A 21,377-nucleotide genomic window follows, 5' to 3' on the forward strand; every position below is an offset into this window, starting at 1 on the left:
TCTTGTTTCTAGACCCCAATGGTCCTGGGTAGTCAAAAAAAATGGTTTAATTTGTTTATACCGCTAACTAAAGCACTGGATCAAGCCAGTTCCGCCCTGGGAAAGGTCTGAGGGAATTAACGAGGATGGGAGGCCACGTGGACCTAAACCTACACTATCGTCTTGTTGGGGCAGTATTGCCTTCTGGGTTACCCCTACTAACAAGGTAGAGGTGTGTTCACCCACCGAGGTCTCTCTCTCGAGCGTCTCAAAAGCTGCACCAGTGTATCCACTGACTGTTACAAATACACTGCCCACACCGGTTCCTCCATGGCTATAGGAGCAGAAACCTGAGACTGCGCAGTCTAGGGCCTCGCCTCACAACCCACACCCATAAGATATTATTAAATACTAAACCATTCTCAGATGGGAGTTCATAGTTTAAATTCCGGTAATGTGTAAATTTGGTTAATCTAGTGACATAAAGGAATATATGGTTAATCCTTTATTTGTGTGTACAATGAACTACAGGGATGCTTTAGTATGTGTACCTATGTGTATATGAGTCTGTATGTGTAAGTATGTATGAAGATGAAAGACTACAACCACATACACAAACACTTTTTTTTCCCTGTGTATGCATATCTTTTTCTATATGTTGATAGAGAGAACAAACACGAATGTGTATGGAGAGGGAATGTTGAGTGTGTGCAGGAGAGGATTCCAGGGACATCCTCTATTGTAGTATAGATCGTATTAACAGTATACTAATGTTAGGACTCCTAATGAGAACCAAATGAACCCCTAGAACCAAATAGTAGAGTATAATGAGGTCTACACCAATAGGAAGCTGCCTTTCCTATAGAGCGCTATATGCTCAGGTACTCAAATATTCCAAAGACTTAAGCTCAGGGTAGTAGGGACTTCGAGTGTCAGCTAGTGAAGGCAGTTGGAGACTAGTGTACACGAGGTAATAACCAGGGAGGCAAATAGTCAGGGCAAGTAGTGAGCAGAGAGATTCAATAAGACAAGCCAAAGGTCAAGACAGGGAATTCCACAATCCAGGCAATAGGTCAGAGTTGGAGCACTCCCTGCCATTTACATTACGATGCCTAATGAGATTGCTACATTCGGAGTGAGCCCCCACAGCCTATTGCTGCAATTGCAGTTATGTGGCCTCCACTGAGGACGGAAGTGTTCCGCCTGCCTAGCAAGCAGCTGCAGCAGGGACGAAGACGACAGCAGCTCCCTGCAGTGTGAGCCATCGCAAGGTATGAACTAGTTTCCGACCATATAATTCCATGCCCTGTGCAAGCGCTGATCCTGCAGATGGCATAGGCAGCACTGCACACGCACAGCCTGTAGTTTGTTGGCCAGTGGTCTTGCTGTATTCCCATAGCCTAAATGCTGCCCTCCATGATAACGTTATCATGGAGCGGTGTGCCCAGTCCCAGGAAATCCATTTCAGACTCGAAAGACATACATGGTAGGTTAAAAGGCTTATAATGAAATTAACCCTTGTGTAGTGAGAAATAAAGACTGTAGGCTCCACTGAGAATATGATGGATATAAATGATTAAATATTCTCTCTGTAAAGCGTTGTGTAATATGTAGGTGCTATATAAAAGAAAATTAAATACAACTATTTTGTGAATTTAGTGACACTCACCTATTTATTAACATTGATATCTCTCTCTTTATAAGTAGTTGGTAGGATATTGCAGGTTTGTCTGGATTACAACCGGTCAGACGGTGCCAAATTATAGTGATGCCCGAAAGGCAATATCAGTAACCAGTCCCTAATACATTTGTCTTTTTTCCTACTAGAAATGTGGATCCTTCTGTAAAGAGATTCCGAATGAACAACTTTGCAGCAGATTTTGGTAGACCACTAGAAGCTGATAGAATCTTCTCCCATCAAGGAATAGAAGAATCTAGGTCGCTCTTTCATTGCTACATAAATGAAGTTGATCAGGTGGACAAGACAAAGTCAACAAATAGAACAATGGACAATGGTATTCTTATTCATCAAACTGTTAGAAACTGCAAAATTGAGGAGGATCTTGTAAAATTCAACATACCAAATTTTGTTTGTACAGACCAGAATTCTTCTTCAGCAGATGACGATCTTTTGATTTATGACCCACCAATTATTCTAGAAAATAAACCAGCCTGCTCAATCCAGCATAACTTTATCAACTGATCAATTTTCTAATTTTAGACTGTATGTACATTGTATGCACTGGGAAGGAAATATATAATACTGCATTACTGCTTATATGTGCTCCCTGAAATCTGAAGTACTGGAAGGAAAACATTGTTGAAATAAATGCACTATTTAATATTTGACTTGGACTTCTTATTAACCTATGTTATCTCATTTTGACACTAGAATAAATGTGCATTCATTTAAGTTTTATCTCTCAGTTGCATCTCTGCACATACATTTAATTTCACAGTTATTATATATCAAATAGTGAAATCTGGTGGTAGGCTCCAGCTTGTTACATATTTTGAGCCTGTTTCTGTGTTAACTTTTTATCCTATTGGTACATAAAGCCTCTATACTTATAAAGTAGTACTGTTCGTCACAAAATTTGCCTTTACAGATTTATTATGAGTAAATAGCAAATTGCAGTATACATTGCTAGTCAAAGATGCAGACTAGTGCTGTCCATGTGATGTCCACCAGTCTACCTACTGTGGCTTGTGAAAGCTTTCAGTGCTCCTCTGATGTCTCCACCGTGAAATCTCACGGTCTGCTTTAGCTTCACAGCAATAAGCAGTTCCATTAGTTGATACTGTTGTTGCAGATACAAATATGAAACCACTGCGGTTCCACAACATTAAATGAGGAAGATTCAGTACGGGTTGAAACGCATTTGAGAAGGCAATTACTTGGTATTCTATTGATGTATCCTGCCAGGATTAACTTCAGGTAATCAGGAGATCACTGTATGGTGTTATCACTACAACGGAGAGATTAACAAGAAAGAAAGATTGATAACACACTGCATTTATACTTCTGATTTTGGTAGGAGCGCCTGCATATATCAGTTTTTATTTGTTCATTTATTGCAATGTGAGTGCAACTATTAAAATTATTTCTTTGTATTTCCACTACATACCTTAGGATGAGGATTTAAGACATTCATATTTCTTGTGGGAAACATCAGTCCACTACAAAGATATTAATTGAAGGCAGAATTCAAAGAAAGAAAAATTTATGGGAACCTATCAGGTGGTTCACAGTTGGAGATGTACTTTGTACTTTGTATCACTATAAAGACCTATCACTTTAAAGACACCTAAGTGAAAAGACTTTGTAAGCTGGGGGTACTCTATTGGAGTGCTTTCTAAACACAAAAGTGTGAAAAAAGTAACTATTTATAATCTAGCATGGTTTTATATGGGTATTACTTTTGACACATAAATACACTATTGAGTTGCATTAAATATATGGAAAATAAGAAGACAGATCACTCTACACCAATAGGAATTAAGTATTTTATTCTAGCACAGGAATCAATTTTGTGGCTATGGGACTGAAACAATACAACTGATGGCTGGAATGGGGACATGAGGCTTTTCACCTTAGCCAAAAGGTATGTTTTAAAGCCCACCATTCCCAGCTCTGTGCCCAGGAGTTTAATCTGAGCACAAGTTTGTATTTGGTAGAGTTGGGACATGGCATAGGTACAGTAATGGACATGGAGGGGCCTGTAATGATGTTAACTTGGCCTTACACTTAATTAGGGTGATGAAACCAATGCAATGGACACAAGGCTTTCATGCCAGGTAAAGGACCAATGGTGGGAATGGGAATTGTTAGTCTGGGCACAGGGCAGTATGAGTTTGGCATGATACTGTATGTGGTAGGCATAAGGCTGTGAATCTGGGCACAAGTCTGCATATGCTGTGAAATGGACCATGTTGGGTTATATTGTATATTTACAAATTTACATTACAATATTCTCTGTACCATCGTGCTGGAAGTACCTCGTGGGCCTGGAGCTAAAAATGACAGAACTATTGTCCAGAGATCATGACTCTCACTTGTTCTATTAAGAGCTTCCTTATTGCATTATACTTGGGTTGTTTCTTCATTTTGCAAAAATGTGTGATTTTCACTCAAATCAAATACAAAAATATTTTATACAAAAAAGTTTTATACACAATATTCATTTAGAAATATAATTAAAATATTATATTAAACAAAAGGTGTGCCTTTAAATGCACCTGGATGGTAACCATGCGCTATGTTTTCCAGTGTAATTCAGAGCCTTGCGATTCTGAGGTAGGAATAACAACTCCCTGTCTTTGTAACACACGGAGAACATCTAATATTGCATCTAACTCTGTTCTAAACCTCTCTAGCTCCACATTCTTTTGTTGCACAAGCTTCTTCCACCTCTCAATCTCTCCGACTTGTGTGTCTTCTGCAACGTGTCGTGACTGCTGGATGACCTGCAAATTTACAGTAAGATTTTTTTTCATATTTATTACATTTCTGTTGCCAAATACAAAGGTGACATGGTGATATGAATTAGACATAAAATAAATAGTTGAAAGAGCAAAGCCTGTAAAATTTTATTTAAATGGACATCATAGTGAAACTGTACTATTCAACTGTTATTGGTATCCCTTTATATATTAAAAAACCGCATACTTGTGAGATACCTTGGGCAAACTAGCTTTGTCAAGACCAGCAGGTACTTTGTTTTCATGCCCCTATTTATGTACAGCCAGCTTTGCAGAGCCTTACAATTAGAATAATACATCAGCCATTCAAATCATCGGTCCCTCCCAGGTAAATTTTACTCTGACCTGGGAACAGGAGGTTTTACCAGCAACAGACCAAAGCAGAAAGAAATACCCCACTGCAGACATCTTTACTGGCGCAAGTAAAAGTAGATATCGAGGCTGGAAGACCAACTAGTAGCACTGCGCTACTTGCATCTTGTTACTTGCACTTGTCTGTTTGAGGTGGATTCTTATTTGCATCATTAGATGTTTTAATAAATATTTATGAAAACTTAAAAAAATAAAATCTGCACTTAAAAAATAGCTCCTGTTATTACTGAATTATTCAGGGAAACATAACTTTAAAAAAAAATGCTAAGCACTAAATGCATGCCTTGATTCCCTAGTAAGTAGCAAAAATTATTTCCAGTGTACCTGTCACCTACATACCGTGAAGTGAATGTTTTTCAGTAAAGAACCAATATTCATGAGCAAAATTACAAGGACCCATTTCTCCAAGATCGGTAGACTGCTTCCAATGAGTCTTGCCGTAAACTATGGGTTTCATTGAACCTTCCTACCTCCCACTGATCCTTCCCTCACAAAAAACACTGCATGGATGTGTTCACTTATTTTATTTTCCAGCACCCCACTTTACCCTACATACATTGGCTTCTAAAAAACATTATTTAACAATGTACTTGACCCACGTCATGGAATTCAGAACATCCTAACATTATCAACCATGCATATTACAGGCATTCAATCAGAATAATTATCCTGGCATATAATAAAAATGTGTAATTTAGCACTTACAATAACATCAGCAGCAACTATAAAATGCAAGGAAAGTAAAATGATGATTTGTGTGCAGAACAACTTTTACACATACACTTACCTAATGAGCAATACATGTAAAACAAAAAAAATCACTTAAACTGACCTATAGGTTTAAAACGTAACAAGAGTAAAACATCAGTAACTATACCTGCTGTAGCTCTTGTTCTCTTTGTGAATGTCTGATTTCCATATGTTTTATCTTGCTTTCAAGAGTTAAAAAGTGCCTCATTTCTGGACTGTGACACTCCTTGGCCACTTTTAGGTCATCCAGCAGTTTTGCCATCTTTAAGCAAACAGTGGGGGGAGGAAGAAAGGAGGAAGAAACAGTCACTATTTTTATTTTCCATATTATTTATTAATGTCTAGCACCAGCATGTTCCACAGCACTGTATCATCTACACAGGTATATGTTTTAAAAACATTTTTCACAAAACTTGCGCAACAATTAAAACCTATTTAAACAAATGTTGCTTTAGAAAATATTTTTATTGAAATTCCAACATAACATACACTTGGCACTGTATTAGAAATGAGCCAAAATATCCAGGTAAAAAATAAACAGTGTCAAGCACCTCTTTCTGTAGGGATTCCTCCCGAATGTGCAACACTGCCAGGGATTCTCTGTCCTTCTGTAGCTCGCCAACTTGTTTTTGAAGATGTTTTATAAGGATCTATGGAGTACAGACTGATGTTATGTATTGGAATATGCCATACTTGACAAAATAAAAATACATACACGATATTAGACATCCAGTTTAAAAAAACAAAAACAAACGAATATTCTGCAAACATTTCAAATTGTCAGCTTCCAACAAACAATAACATAATTGTATAGAACAGCTTAAGACAACCATTTCAAGGGTTGAACATTATGTAGACTATTAATTTGCTAGGACCCAGTGACATCACTGAGACACTGGACAACTAATATTTATGAGGTACTGGTTTCTGGTAAACGAATATGCAGAAAAATGTAGACTGCAACTTTAGCCCACTCCTGTGTGTAGGTCAATTTAAGAAGATAACAAAATAGTCAATTGGAATTATTGGATAGACAAAAAGTATACTATGAAACAAATACACATAGTGTAACTGAAAGCAGATAGGCTTCCAAGATTAATGTGAGTGCTTACCTCTTGTGTTGAAACTTTGCTGTTTAGCTCAGCCACTCTAGATGATGAATGTTCTAATGCATGCTGACAAATAAGCTTTTCCATATCTCTTTGGTGTGAATGCTTAAGTGCTGCAACTTGTTCAACAGTTTCACCTTTTAACCTACAAAAACCATTAAGTCTTAGATGCTTTCAAAAGGTCAAAATAGATATTTACATAACAGGTTGGAAATAAGAAGATTTTTGTACTTGCGTTAAATCTCTTTCTCCGATTCCATCTGGGGGACAATGCTACCATGGGGTTGTATAAGGGCACATGGAGTTGGCACTTAAATAGTAAATAACTAAGTTTGCTGCTGACTCCTCCCCTCTGCAACCCCACAGACCTCAGTAATACTAAAGTCCCAGGAAAAGGGCTCAACAACACAACTAACCGTAGAACAGCAAAAGGGAGGAAATGCAGTATCCCCCAGGTGGAATCGGAGAAAGATTTAAACGCAAGTACAAAAATCTTCTTTTCTCCTTCATCCACTCTGGGGGACACTGCTACCATGGGGACGTTCTAAAGTAGCCCCTAAGGAAGGAAATTCTCTGGTCTACTAACCCGAAAAACACTGCGGCCAAAACTGGCGTCTGCAAACGCAAAATTGTTGAACTGGCAAAACCTTGTAAAAGGTATGAACTGAGGACCAGGTCACCGCCCTACCCAGCTGCTCTGCAGATGCTTCATGGCGAGCAGCTCAGGACGCCCCTACCTCACAGGTAGAGTAGAGTGCACCGTGAGAACCTGAGGCACAGGTAGATTTATACACACATAAGCAAGCTTAATGATAGATCTGATCAGACGAGCAATGATCTGCTTGGTGGACCACTAACCTCTCCTATGGAATTTGTAACCAAAAAGTCAGTCCTGCAACCAGCAGAAGTCCTGTTCCCATAAACCGGCAAAGCCTGGACCACATCCAGACTAACAGAGGAAGAAGGCCCAGAAGAACCAATCCCTTCTCAAAAGGCCGGAACCACAATCTCATGATTTAAATAAAAACCAGGAACCACCCTAGGCAAGAAACACCAGATAAAGAAACCTACAGGACAGGGCTCCAAGCTCCGACACACGTTGAGTAGATGCAATGACCAGCAAAAACACCACCTTCCACGTCAAGAAACGCAGATCAGCCGACTCCAGGTACGAATGGAGTCCGCTGAAGAACCTCAAAAACAAGGTTTAAATCCCACGGGGCCAATGGAAAAACGTTGGGAGGCTGAACATGAATAATCCCCTGAAGGAAAATACAAACATCAGGGAGGAAAGCCAACCGATGCTGAAAGAAAATAGAAAGCGCAGAGACCTGAGCCTTCAAAGTCTTAGTCCCATCGCTAACACATCTAGAAGAAAGGCCAGAAAATGGCTAATCTGAAAAAGGTAGGGTTATGACACTTCTTCTCTACAGTACATAGATCATCCACACCTTGTGATAGATCTTAGCGGATACTGGCTTCCCAGCTTTTATGAGGGTCTCCACTACCCTGGAAGAGAACCTCCCCGACCGCTAGAGGTTGGCTTCAACAGCCACGCCATTAAAGCCAGCCGAGGTAATTCCGGATGGTGTAAATGGTTCTTGACTGAAGAGATCAGGCCTGAGAGTAAAAGCCCAGCCTGACCCTTCCACCAGAAGCAAGATATTGGCGAATCAGAGCCAACGAGCCAAATCGGTGCCACAAGGATGATCGGAAAACCTTCCAACAGCACTCGCATTAGAACCCGCAGAATCATTGGAATTGGTGGAAAGTAATATCCTAAACAGGAGTCCCACCTCATGGACATTATTTCCAGAATCTTGAAACCAAGTGATTGTGGCTGGATGCCATCAGATCCAGATCTGGCAGGCCCCATTTCCAGACCAACTCCTGAAACACATTAGCATGCAGTTACCATTCTCTCGGAAGAATTGCATGCCTGCTGAGATAATCCGCTTCTAGTTGTTCACTCCGGGAAAAAACACTGCTGAAATCGCTGGAATAAATTTCTCCACCCACAAGACGACCTGTTCCGCTACCTGCATAGCTCCTGCGCTTCTTGTTCCTCCTTGACGGTTTACATATGCCACTGCAGTGACATTGAAGGACTGGAGGTGGACTGGTTTTCCTTGAAGGAGAGACTGAGCACCCTGGAGGGCTAACAGCGTGGCTCTTAACTCGAGAACATATATGGGCGGAGCGCGTCCCGGTCTGTCCAAAAGACCCTGGGGAAGAAGCTGGAGAACAACAGCTCCCCAGCCCTTCAGACTGGCATCTGTGGTCACCAGAATCCAAGACCACAGGACAAAAGATCGGCCTATCATCAGAAGCTCTCGAACTAGCCACCATTTCAGAGGTTGACAAGTCTCCCTGGAGAGGCTGATTCATTGGGTCTCCAGATGAAAAAGGGGGACACGACCATTGTCTTAGTAGATTCCACTGGAACGCACAAGAGTGGAAACAACCATATGGGAGGGTTTCGAACATCGATACCATCAACCTTAGAATCCCCATGTCCAAGAGCATGGAAGGACCAGGGTTACTCAGGATTAACCGAACAGAGAGTTGTAGGGATCGGTAGAGAAAGTACTGGAAAAAGATCTTCTGAAAAGTGGTGTCCATTATTAATCCTAGAAACCTCATCTTCTGTGAGGGCATCAACTGGGATCTGGAATAATTGATTATCCAACAGTGTTGCTCCAGAATTTGAATAGACAGGGTCAGATGCTAATAGAGAAAAGGACCTGATAAATCTTTGAGGAGAAAATAGTCCAAATGCGGAATAATGTTCTCTCCCAAGGCACGTAAACATTCTGCCATTACCGCCATAATCTTTGTGAAAACTCTCTGGGTTGTGGAAAGCTGATCCCATCCAAAACTGGTCTACTCGTAGATGTTGGTTTAGAATTGATCGAAATGAAAAATCCTGTTTTGGCACCAAGAACAGGTTTGAATAAAGCCTACAATGTTTCTGCCACTCTGGACATGATCCTCAAGATCCAAATATCTTAGGTGGACGCCGCCCACTGATATTTATACGGTCCAGTTCCATGAATTGGCTTAAAAGAACATACTAATTTGTGAAGGTGGAGCAGTCCTATAGGAAAATTACATGCTCCTCCTCAGTTTTTATATGTTAATATTTAAAAAGAAACAGACAGACCATAAACAATCACACCACAGAGATAGTATAATCACTTTTGTTTTGACCACGGCTATTTCCTTAAAACAGTATGAAAATTAATCTCTGAATAATTAAATTAATGTCTCATAATCATTGACTGATCATACATACATATATAAATATATATCTCTGCCGACTTATATCATAAACAACTTTCCCCACTGGGGTGCTTAGTGCAATTGTCAAGGAATGGAAGCCAGCAGCAAATGGATTCTTCATTATTTCAGTCAGGAGTCCTCTGAGGTAAACTCTAGCTGAATTTTCCTGCCTTTGTAGTGCACCAATCAGCAGGGGGGGGGGGGGGGTCTTCTTTACACTCCCAGCACTGGTGTTTTTTTTTTTTAATATATATCCCCCATGGGGTACTTAGCTTGCACAACGAGGAATTGTGAGAAGCCAGCAACAGTAGAACTCTCTGAGGTGCCTATGAAGTCCGACTGCAATGACAGGAAAAGGCGCGAATATCTCCCACTCTGGAGCATACCACTGACAGCTGCAGAATCTCTCACTCACTCCCCGCTGTCTGATGGTTCAAACGGCCAGAGGAAGCCTCTATCAGCCCAGGCCGACACACTGCGTTGTGCTCCTGTAACAATGCCCATTCAGAATTCTTCCTAGGGCTCTATGAGATCCAAGTCCCCCCTCCGCCTCAGTGGGGGACTTGGCATCTCCTAACACGCGGGACCCGTTGAGACAGTGCAGTGACAGACGCATAGCGCTGTCACTGCCCGCAGTCCAAAGATTATTCTGTTGGTCTTTTTCTTTTTAAATAAAAACGGAACATAGTTTCATTAGAAACCTAAGAGGTGAGGATGTGTTGAGTAACATTTATTTCCTAACATTAATAGAATAGAACAAGAAAAATAATAAAATCTAAACTAAACAGCAAGTACTGCCAAGCAGTATTAAAACACAGCCCAACTCCTTGGGCACTTAAACAAAACTGATGTCTGTGGGGTTGCAGAGGGGAGGAGTCAGCAGCAGACTTAGTTGTTAACTATTTAAGTGCCAACTCCATGCGCCCTCACACAACCCCATGGAAGCAGCGTCCCCCAGAGTGGATGAAGGAGAAAAAGTATATTACTATAATTAAACTATATATTCTTGAAACCACATTTGCTGCTGATGTGCTCAAGTAGAGCTAGTCCTTAACCTGCAAGTCGCATGGAAAAAAGACTGTTTAAGGTGTGGAGGAGGGAGGACAGGCATGTTTGAGTACAGACCGTAGTGTATTGTGGGATGAGACAGTCACAGACTGCTATATTGTAGTTGGTTCACTGGCTAGTATACTGTGGACAGGGTCAGAGTATATCCAGCTAGCCAGTTTGCATCCATATACAAGATCATCACCTGTCCTTGCTTTTGATATTCTGCTTAGGATTCTGTAGGTCCTAAAGTTTGGAGGAATTTGTCTAGGCCAGAGGTTAACCAAAAGAGGCAACATAATTTAGAAGCTTCCCATACCACAAAGTATTCCCTGGAAGATGGAAAAAAGGTATGTGTCCTAATGTTTTACCACTAGAACACACCCATGTATGGTAGGCCATGCATTTTGGCTTTAGGGAGGCAGGATTGTCGCATGACAATCTGGTATGTTAGAAGGTACGAGTCAAATGCAAATTCAGGTTAAGAAAAGTGTGTTTCTCAATGCTGACAGCTTATTTAAGGTACATGGTCATGATAGTTTATTGAAGAAAAAATTTTGCATCACAGTGCACCTCAAGTTTGGAGACACTAAAAGTATATAGATATTAGAATTAGGAAAATGGGTAATGTTCAAATGTAAAATATTGGAACTTCAAAAATAATGATACACTAAACAGATACATAATAATTAACTATTTGGCTCAGATTAACTCTTTCACCGACAGATGTTTTTGGCCAGTTTTGCGGCCAAGGACATTCTTTGCGTTTGTTTTTGTGCCGTGTCCGTTTTGCTGGGAAAATGTTTATGCCTACCAAAACAAATATTTCATAATTATTTCCCCTTTTTTTTTTTTTACATATTGACATTTTAATAAGGAAAATCAGCAACAATTAAAATAAGAAAACAAAAACCCACTATACGATAGTTCTTCCCTTAACTTCTTTCACATCATTAATTCAATCCATAAAACACCAGATATGTCTACATGGTTTAGGCAACATATGTTGGTCATGTGTGCGTAGAAGTTTTGCTATTTTTATGTTCATGAAACACTTTTTGTATGTGACCTGGGCTCCCCCACCTCACTGGCACTCAATCTTAGTCACTGACCATAACTAATAAAGAACAAACAATCAAGATGTATGGGGAATATTTAATTGGCCGCGTTACTGTTAAAAGTAACGCGGCCTGCGCATTATTACCGTGATTACGGTATTAATGCGCGTAATTACCATTGTTACGGTAGTCCTAACGCCGGCTTTTTGGGGAGCTGCGAGCAGAAAGCTGGGTTAAAACTACCGTAATAACGGTAATCGTTTTAACCCGGCGGTACTTCGGGGGGAACTGAATTCCCCCCCATAGAATCTACTCTTGAAGCTCTCTGAAAACAGAGTGACAGTGAGATTCCATGGCAATGAGAGTTTGAACACTAAAACAAAAAAAGCCAAACTGATCTATTGTTATTTTACAAACTTATTTTGCTATGACAAATTGTACATTAGTTTGTAGGTGCAAATATTCACATTAAAGGAATATCTTACATACCAGGTTCCAAATAATATGTTACCTTTTTATAGCATGCTCTGCATTAGCCAAAGAGGTTTCAAAATTTGTCTTTTGTAGATTAAGGTCTTCAGACATTTTGTGTACTTCAACCTCCAGTCTTTTGTTTTCTTGCTGGAGATCAGAAATATGAAAGTCTGCAAAATAATCGGGTTGATACAGTTTATCATCCAACACTGCAGGAAAAAATTCAGTGCTTCCCTTGAAGGGAGGTACAACACCTGCTTCAGGCACACTTAAGTGTTTGTTTCTGGTACTTGAATGGGGTTTGACAGAGAGCATGACCATCCTCTCCCTTTGAAGTCTCTCCACTGTTTTTGAGAGCTCTTGAACCTCTTTATTTTTAGTAATAAGTTCATGGTTAAGTCTTGTCAATCTTGCTTGTTCAGACATCTCCTCCACTTTAGGATTTGAAATAAGGTTTCCTTCTTTAGTTATCGACTTACATTCTAAAAATAAATTCTTCTGTCTTAGGGTCTCTATCTCTTTTTGTAAGGTTATAACTGTGGCGTGATGAGCATCCTTAAATATAGAAAGCTCTTGTTCAAGTGCTTTGACTTTTATTGTGCTGTCTACATGTTTCTGTGGCTCATTTAGGCATCTCCGAGCAAGTAATTCTTCAAGTTCATTTATACGACTCTCATACTGAATCTATATAGGAATGAATAGAAAATATGAGATTTACTAACAGACAATGTTGTTTCCTTGAATACTCCATGGCAGCCATGTAGAGACAGGAAAAGGAAATGCCTGTCAGTTATATAGCAAGACTCCTTGTTCAATTGGTGTCTTTAATAAACTTCCCCAGCTGTTTTATAAATTATAAGCAGAGAACATGGATGGGAATATAGTGGCCATAACATATGGACTGTACCCAAATAGTAATAAATGTAGGTTGGGCTTATGTACAAATAAACAATGAACAATACAGAGTAAACTTTATTGAACAACTGTTTCAAAGATTTTTCTTCAAAACTATATCTTGAGCGTGACCTCTACAATACCTCCCTGGACTATTACCGGTACCTCTCCAGGTGTTGGGAAGCTGTGTGTCCACCAAGTGCAGAGTGACAGTGACTCAGGAGCACTGCCTTGTTGGTAGCCTTAAAGGAGAGAGGGGGAGAAGCTTGAATGGATAGACAGCAGTCTCTGAGAGCAGGTAGGATACTGGTGAGGTGTTTTCATTATACCCTGTATGTTGTCTGTGCCAGACTGTAGTGCTATTTGTTGCAAGTTATTATTTGACATGTTTATTGCCGTTTGGTGCTACCATTTTGTTAAATAAAACTTAATTTATTTTATTTTGGATATTTGCCTGGGTGATTTTGAACCTTGGATAGGTACCAGGTAGCCTAGCTGTGCGGTGCAGAGGGTTACATTTAATCCGTAATCATCACAAGTAGCAACTAACATCCCCAGAGAGACACCCCTGCCAAGGCTTGCATTACCAGAGTTGCATCGCTAGGACCTTCCAGACTAGGTAAGGCCTTTAATTAAAATAAAAAACCTACACTTCACAGGTACTCAGCTAAGTAATACTATATAACTTTTAGAGGTGTTTTTATTTCTCCGGTCTCAATTCAGCTGACTAGGAAGTTAACCCATATGTTATGGCTGCCAGGGAAGATGAAAAAGAAAAGGGATGATAGTCTAAGCAATATTTACGAGTTATAGCATGTTGAATAGATGACAGAGAATTAGACAGATCAAAGAGAAAGATATTTTCCATTTTTATATAAAATTTTGTTTCAATATAATAGATCATTTGACTAGAGCCAAGGCATACAAACCTTGTCCAGATGTAAAAAAGGACTTGGACCTGAACCTGCAATCCTCATAAGTAGGTTTGTTCTGCCGTTAAATAACAGTTATACATTCCTCCATAGGACGCTTTCAAAACACCACACATGGGTGGTATCGAATGCACACAAATGATAAATACATGAGGCGAGATTAACTTGGTAACATTATTGGGAATGTATCCACCTCCCATCACAAGACCATATATTTTTTTGAGTTAATGCCTTAAAATGTAGGGTAGGGAAATATAAATCTGTTAACAAAATGTCAAGTTAATTTGGATATTTTTTGATTTTTAAAAATGTATATTTATTGTGTTCGCGGTACTGATGTCTGGAAAATGTATTTCTACAATGAAGTATGGCAAGTCATTGTTTAGCCACAGCTTATGATAACAAAACCACCATATTCCAGAGTATGGACCACCTGCTTTTTACATTTCTCCCTGGCTCAACTGCTAACAAAATAGGGTTTGTGCTTATTACTCCTTAGAGGAGTTTAAACCTTAAAGCATGTGAAGTAAAATTACAGACTTCTTAAAAAATGTCATAGGTCACCTTTATTTTTTGAAATTGCTGCTCCATGCTACGAAGACTTTTCTTAGCTTCTTCATCTTTGCTTTCAAGATCTGTTTCTAATTTTTTTATTCTCCTCTCAAAGAATGCTACTGTATTACTTTTGGCTGAATTGTCTGTTTCAGAAACTGCTGCAGCAGCAAACATGAGTGCAGGTATAGAGTTGGGGTGCCTTTTCTTGATAATGGCTTCCATTTCTTTAACCTGTTTACAGAACAAGAACTAGAGTTACATACCTGGTAAATCTTGCTGACCAGAATAAGTAATTTCATAAAATATCAAGGATTATAAAATGTGAATTATAATCTATATCATTGACTGCATTTGTATAAATGCAGAGAACAACTGTATAATGTGCACTGCATCTGTTGGTCTTGTCAATAGGTATGTAATATGGTAGCTGTATGTGATGTAGAAGTTGTGATAATACTAGATGGACAGTGAGGACTCTATACTTGAGTTTACACATTCTCTGTCACCTAATCCTTCATATTTTTTTGCATTTTTTTTTGCATCAGACTCCACCCACAATCCCCCTTGTAAATGAGTATTAGGCAACTACAGCTATAACTAGAGAGATATTCAATGTGCTGTGGGGGTATAGCCCAAGGGTAAAGAGTCAATTCTCTTTAAACAGGACTGGTCATCTTTGTAAAAGTAAAGTAATGTTTAGGTATGCAAGCCTGAAGACATCTAGCAAATACTGCAGTTTCAAACACAAAGTTTAACTAGGGTCATTATGAAAAATACAAAACACATATACACATAACACATACACATATTAGAGACCTGCTGTTTTTGTTAACACATCTTACTCTTTTGTTTAACAAATGGAGGTAGATTAATGTATTCATATACCTTTCCAATAACTACCACAACTCTTTCACAAATAAGTGTCATCGAGGATTTGTTTTTAACACTTATGGGTCATGTGAAGAGAGACTTATAGATAGGACATTTGGTGTATGAGCTCCATGCCAGAAATGGCCAGCTAGCTTGTTATACTACCACCACATCAACCCCTAGGATGGCAAATGGGCTGCTAACACTGCCCAAATGTTGCAATGATCCTGAGCATCAGAGCCTACAACTAAGCTTAAGAAATACCACCCACACATCATGGATGCAGTGGAGGCCTCTATCAAATAAACTTAAATATAAATGATAAAAGATGCCAAAACACAAGCCAAAACCCTAGCCATACGACTGCATAAAGTCATCACTGCTGTCATCCACAAACATCACACTGGCTTAACGCTAGGCAAATCCACCTCCACAAATATCTGCCCCTTCCTTGCATTTGCAACTCCCTCATGCCAATTTAGGCTGCCAAACAATGAAGCCTCCTGAAACAGTGTCATAATCAGATTTGGTTTTAGACCAGTCTTCATTGGCTGGATACAGACGCTATAAAAGCAACTGGTTCCACACAGGTAAAAGACTTATTTCAGAATGGGACACTACTGTCCTGTCAGCAACTACAAATTACACTACATAAATATCATACCCCTCTACACTAGAAACCATCCTTGCTCTGAGGCACACAGTTGAACTTAACCTCTGCTATATAATGCTCTGGCAGTATCTAACCACCTCCAACAGAAATGGCAGTATAAAATTGAGAAGATTGGAGATGCAGACTGGCTGGAAGCTTTAGTGGCTCCCTGTATGGGATCAATAAATGCTAGGAATAACTTACTTTAAGTCTTACCATTACATAGGGGCCTATGTCTACCACAATTATATGTATTATCATGGATTAAGCACCAATTCTAGCTGCCCTAAACACATTTCACCCCATGCTGAGAATTCCCACCATCCAATCCCCTATACCATTTTCTAACAAACATTTATCCAGCTCTCGATGTCACCCTACGCCCTAACATTGTGGGCACAGAAACTGCTAACTGACAATATACTTCCTCACCTTAAGTATGTAAATGCTCACAAGGGCAATACCGGCAAATTCGACCAGTAATAAGGTAACTGGATTGCCTTTAACTAGTTTACAGTTACTTTGCTCTAAAACGGGTTGTTGTTTTTTGGTTTTTTTTTTTAAATCTGGTCCTCAGGACCCCTAACAGTGCATGTTTTCCATATCTCCTTGCTGTAGCACAGGTGTATTCATTACTGACACATTATAACAGATCCGCAGGAGGTATAATTATTTTCCTCATCACGTGGAAAACATGCACTGTTAGGGGTCCGTGAGGAGTGGGTTTCGAAAAAAACTGATCTAAACTACCTTGATTATCTTAACTATGATATTTTTTGTTTGTGCAGTATAACACAATAAAAAACATATAAAAACAGCTACTATTGAATACACATTCTTACCTGCCGCTCAAGATCTTGAATATGTTTAGCATCAGCTGCTCTGTCCTTTAGACGCTTCTGTTGCTGTACAGATTGATTTCCAGCATCACATGTCAATTTTTCAACCTTAGTGGGAGAGGAGCAGTGGTGGATTAAAATAAAAAAATAAAAATAAATGATACTTTGCAAGCAAACCCAACAGTTTGCAGTCATCCGGTTTCCTGCATGTATTCCTTAAAATTTACTTAGTTAAGTAAGCTCTAAATCTGTATTAATATTGCATACCTGTATTTTAAGGTTCTTGATTTGTTCATAAGCATCTCTAAGCCGTCCAGCATCTCTATCCAACATCTCTTGGTTTTCTGCAAACCACTGTAGTTTTTTATTCAGTCTGTTAACTTCCTGCTTAGAAGTCTCTTCCATAATTTTAATTTCATAAGATTTATCATCTATAAAACATGCATAGAAATATTGATAAATTAAGAAATGTATAAAATACAGCATGCGTTGTAATTATCTCAACATTTCATCTCCCATCCATGCCTGAAAAGATAGAACTTCAAAAGCAGCATATTTTTGTTTTCACTTTTCTGTCAAGGTTTAGTAAACATATGGACAGAAGTTGCATTGCACAAACAACGTTATTTTTCTGTATATTCTTACACCTTACTCAGTAAAATGGGATCAGTCACATTAATTGCTCATCTGCAGTATAAAGAAGTTCTCTTCTACAGAATTATGAACCAAAAAGACTGTGAAACTGCAAAATACTTGCATGATCATACCAAGCAGTAACTTCTGTCCAGAAATCTTTCAGACAAAAGACTATCTGTAATTTACATATTAGAAAGACATTTTAGGTGCAATAATTCTAGAACCTTGGAGGTCAATAATAAAATCACAATAAAACATTTGTCAACAAAAAAAGATTAGTTATGGTGAAGAAAAAAATGAGTAAGTAAAGCAAAAAATATTTTTTCCAGCTTTGTGACAATATGCCTGATTTTCATGGCATGCAATATGACTGGTAAATTTCTTATGTTGGCCAGAACAGGCTAGACATGAGCGGTCCATAAAGAATCCAAGATATTCAAAAAAATGTTGCCGCTTTTGTGCAGGAATGCAAAAAAGTGAGATTTACATTTGCAGATACATTGCTCTACCTGAAGTGTGGGAGAGCTGGGCTTTCAGAAGGTCACGCTCTTTCTTCATTTGTACTAGATCTACTTCCAAGGCCTGTTTGTCTTGCTTGTATCTAGATATTTCATCAAGCAAACCAGTCTCTTTTTTCTTTGTTAAAACACAGAAGAGGAAAAAAAAAAAAAGAAAAAAAAAAAAAGGAGGAAACATTTGATTATATAGTTTTACATATAGTTACAGTAAAACCAATTACCCACCAAGCCGTACCCAAACATACAGACATGCAGTACAATTTCTTAAATCTAGCATAACCTTAATGGTAAACATGTCATTTATAGATTTTACTTGCAATACAAGGTTAACCTCATAGTTTGCTACTGAATCATTATAAACAGGTCCTTTAGTTTGTCAGCTTCCGAGCAGGGCCCTCTTACCTTTGTCTGTTAATACCCAGTCTTGATTTATTACGGTTTGTTCCTAATTGAAAAGTGCTACAGAATAAGCCGGCGGTATATAAATAAATGTTAATAATGTTATAATTAACATGAAGTTGTGATGAGAACTGCAGTTTACACTGAATGACCATACAGAGATTATCGATTTGCAGGTCTGCAGAACTCTCTTTCAAATTTTGACTACGACAAAGCAAAGAAAATATTAATTTCTTTTAATAAAACAGTAAACAAGGTTTTTGGACAGTCATTTATTAGAGATAATTTGTATATGTGTTTGTTGTTGGGGAGTTTTTGTCACCCTCAAAAGAGGATTTTTATACTCATGATAAATCCATTTCTCTGATTTCATCGGGGGGACAGCTGCCGTGACTTTGGGGTGTTTGCTGTTTGAGGTCACACACGGTTTCAGCCCGCAGTCTCGCTCACCTATCACACAGGTTCTAGACCTACGGAATCGCCCCCAAACACAGCGCTCTCACACCCCCAGACACTTCAAGGTACAGCCACCACCTATTGGGTACGGGCAATAGGACCCCAATATACTGTCCCTCACTGGCACACATGCTTCTAGTTCCACAAACTAGCAAGACTCACACCAGCACACACAGGGTTAACTCTTCACACCTCCAGACTGTTACACAAATGTAAATACAAGCACACACAGCTTGTTAATAAAATGTATCAACAAATCACACACTGGCATTCCAAGGGTTTACTTGGACGAGCAATCTCTCTTCTAACAAGGCTAATGGATTCTTTAGAGTATCAAGGACGCAACTTATTAAATTATAGGTTTAATATACAAAAAGTACAGGGCATACAGATAACAAAAATAATGAATAAAGATTTGACATACAAATAAAAAATTGCAAACAGTTATAAAACAAATGGGATGAAAGTACAGAGCATTACTTACAAATAATAATCTGTATATGCCTGGTGCAGGCAGGAAAGATGGACAATCCTTCAATTAGATTGATTCTCCAAGAAGCTGACAGATTTTTCCCCTCAGAACACAGATTTTTAAGCAAACTCAAATGGGACGGCATTCACAGGGGAAGTGTGAATGCTAATGTGGGGGCGGAAATGTCCCCTGGGTGTTACCTCAGGTTTGGTCAAACTATTCCTAAGTTTTGACCTGTTGGTAATTCTTCACAGATATATCTCAGAGAAATAACACCCCCCTCAATAAACCGGTCATATTCTACAGCACATTTAAATACCACTCATAATGGAATTACAACAATATCCAATCTCATCCTGAAATACATGTGCCTATGGCTGTTCCCTGTTTAGTTGGTATCTATGTTTCAAAACCCTTGTGTGGTTTTTGCCCCTCAATACGGGGTGCCATCCAGATTTCCCAAAATATGAAAAATGAATTAATTTCCTTTCAAGTTCACATTTCTAGATACCGACATACAGACCATAGAGGTTTTATACAAGAGTCTCCAAGATCCTCACCTAGGCGTCTGGCTCTCCAATTTACACCTAGGGGTTAGTTTGTGTTTATAACCCTATTGAAAGGAAGTTAATTAGCTAGGGAAATACAGGATCAAATACAATGGATGTCTGTGATCTGCATATCTTAAGCTGGTCTCTGCACAAAGGGTTTACCTAATTCAATTACCTCCTCCTGGGCTCATTTGGTCACACATTTATCTGAATTGAAAATCAGGTTAATTTAGGTATTCATGCAAAGATTTTGGGTCCTGACATCCAATATTCTATTTCAGCATATCAGATTTATGCTCTCATCCTGACACACTGCTACCATGGGGTTGAGTGGAGGTGGAGCTGACACTTAACTGGTTAACTTGTTAATGTAACATGCTGACAGACCCCTCCCCTCTAAAACCCCCTGTACCCTCTCCAGTCAATTATAAAGCCCCAAGCAAGAGGAGTCAACCACTCAGAGACCAAACAGCAGAAGGGAGGGAACGCAGAGTCCCCCAGATGGAATCAGAGAAACGGATTTATCGCAAATATAAAAATCCTCTTTTCTATTCTATCTTATCTGGTGGACACCGATACCATGGGGGCATTCTAAAGCAGCCCCCTTAAGGGAGGGACCGCTCTGACAGCCCGGTATGTGGAGCACTACTGCCAAATATAGCGTCTGCTGACGCAAAGACATTGAATTGATAACATTTTGTAAAAGTATGGACCGAGGACCAGGTGGCTGCTCTGGACAACTGGTCTGCTGAGGCACCATTCCGTGCAGCCCAGGATGCCCCCACCGAACAGATACAATGGGCAACAATACGATCTGGCACAGGATGGTTAGCATGGACATAAGCCTGTTTAATAGTAGAAATAAGTCACCTAGCGATCGATTGCTTAGAGGCCAGCCATCCTCGTATCAATAAGTCAAATAGAACAAATAATCTGAGCTGCAAATTTTTGATTTCCTTTTGATATAAATTCTTAATGCCCTGACCACGTCCAGAGATTCCATGGAGCCTGTCCCTAAAAACTGTGGTCCCTACTTGAACACTGGAACCA

General features: G+C 39.3%; 2 protein-coding genes across 5 annotated transcripts in view; one reads left to right on the forward strand and one right to left on the reverse strand.

Moving 5' to 3' along the window:
* MRAP2 (melanocortin 2 receptor accessory protein 2) overlaps positions 1-2,393 on the forward strand; it is a 122,337-nt gene extending 119,944 nt beyond the window's left edge. Inside the window, exon 4 of one of the 2 annotated variants that reach the window (XM_075202717.1) lies at positions 1,807-2,392. In XM_075202717.1, coding sequence (XP_075058818.1) covers positions 1,807-2,182 — 376 coding nt within the window. In that variant the 3' untranslated portion in view covers positions 2,183-2,392. Of the gene's footprint in view, positions 1-1,806 lie in introns of both variants that reach the window. The other variant, XM_075202718.1, reaches the window with a different exon arrangement.
* CEP162 (centrosomal protein 162) overlaps positions 1,625-21,377 on the reverse strand; it is a 145,279-nt gene continuing 125,526 nt past the window's right edge. For 2 of the 3 annotated variants that reach the window (XM_075202714.1, XM_075202715.1), the window contains exons 19-27: positions 18,441-18,567; positions 17,563-17,726; positions 17,299-17,403; positions 14,944-15,165; positions 12,591-13,237; positions 6,696-6,837; positions 6,135-6,233; positions 5,711-5,845; positions 1,625-4,446 (exon numbers count right to left, since the gene is read on the reverse strand). In XM_075202714.1, coding sequence (XP_075058815.1) covers positions 4,237-4,446; positions 5,711-5,845; positions 6,135-6,233; positions 6,696-6,837; positions 12,591-13,237; positions 14,944-15,165; positions 17,299-17,403; positions 17,563-17,726; positions 18,441-18,567 — 1,851 coding nt within the window. In that variant the 3' untranslated portion in view covers positions 1,625-4,236. Of the gene's footprint in view, positions 4,447-5,710; positions 5,846-6,134; positions 6,234-6,695; positions 6,838-10,988; positions 11,832-12,590; positions 13,238-14,943; positions 15,166-17,298; positions 17,404-17,562; positions 17,727-18,440; positions 18,568-21,377 lie in introns of those variants that run through there. The other variant, XM_075202716.1, reaches the window with a different exon arrangement.

This window comes from Mixophyes fleayi, chromosome 3 (assembly GCF_038048845.1).
Source record: "Mixophyes fleayi isolate aMixFle1 chromosome 3, aMixFle1.hap1, whole genome shotgun sequence".
NCBI lineage: Eukaryota > Metazoa > Chordata > Amphibia > Anura > Limnodynastidae > Mixophyes > Mixophyes fleayi.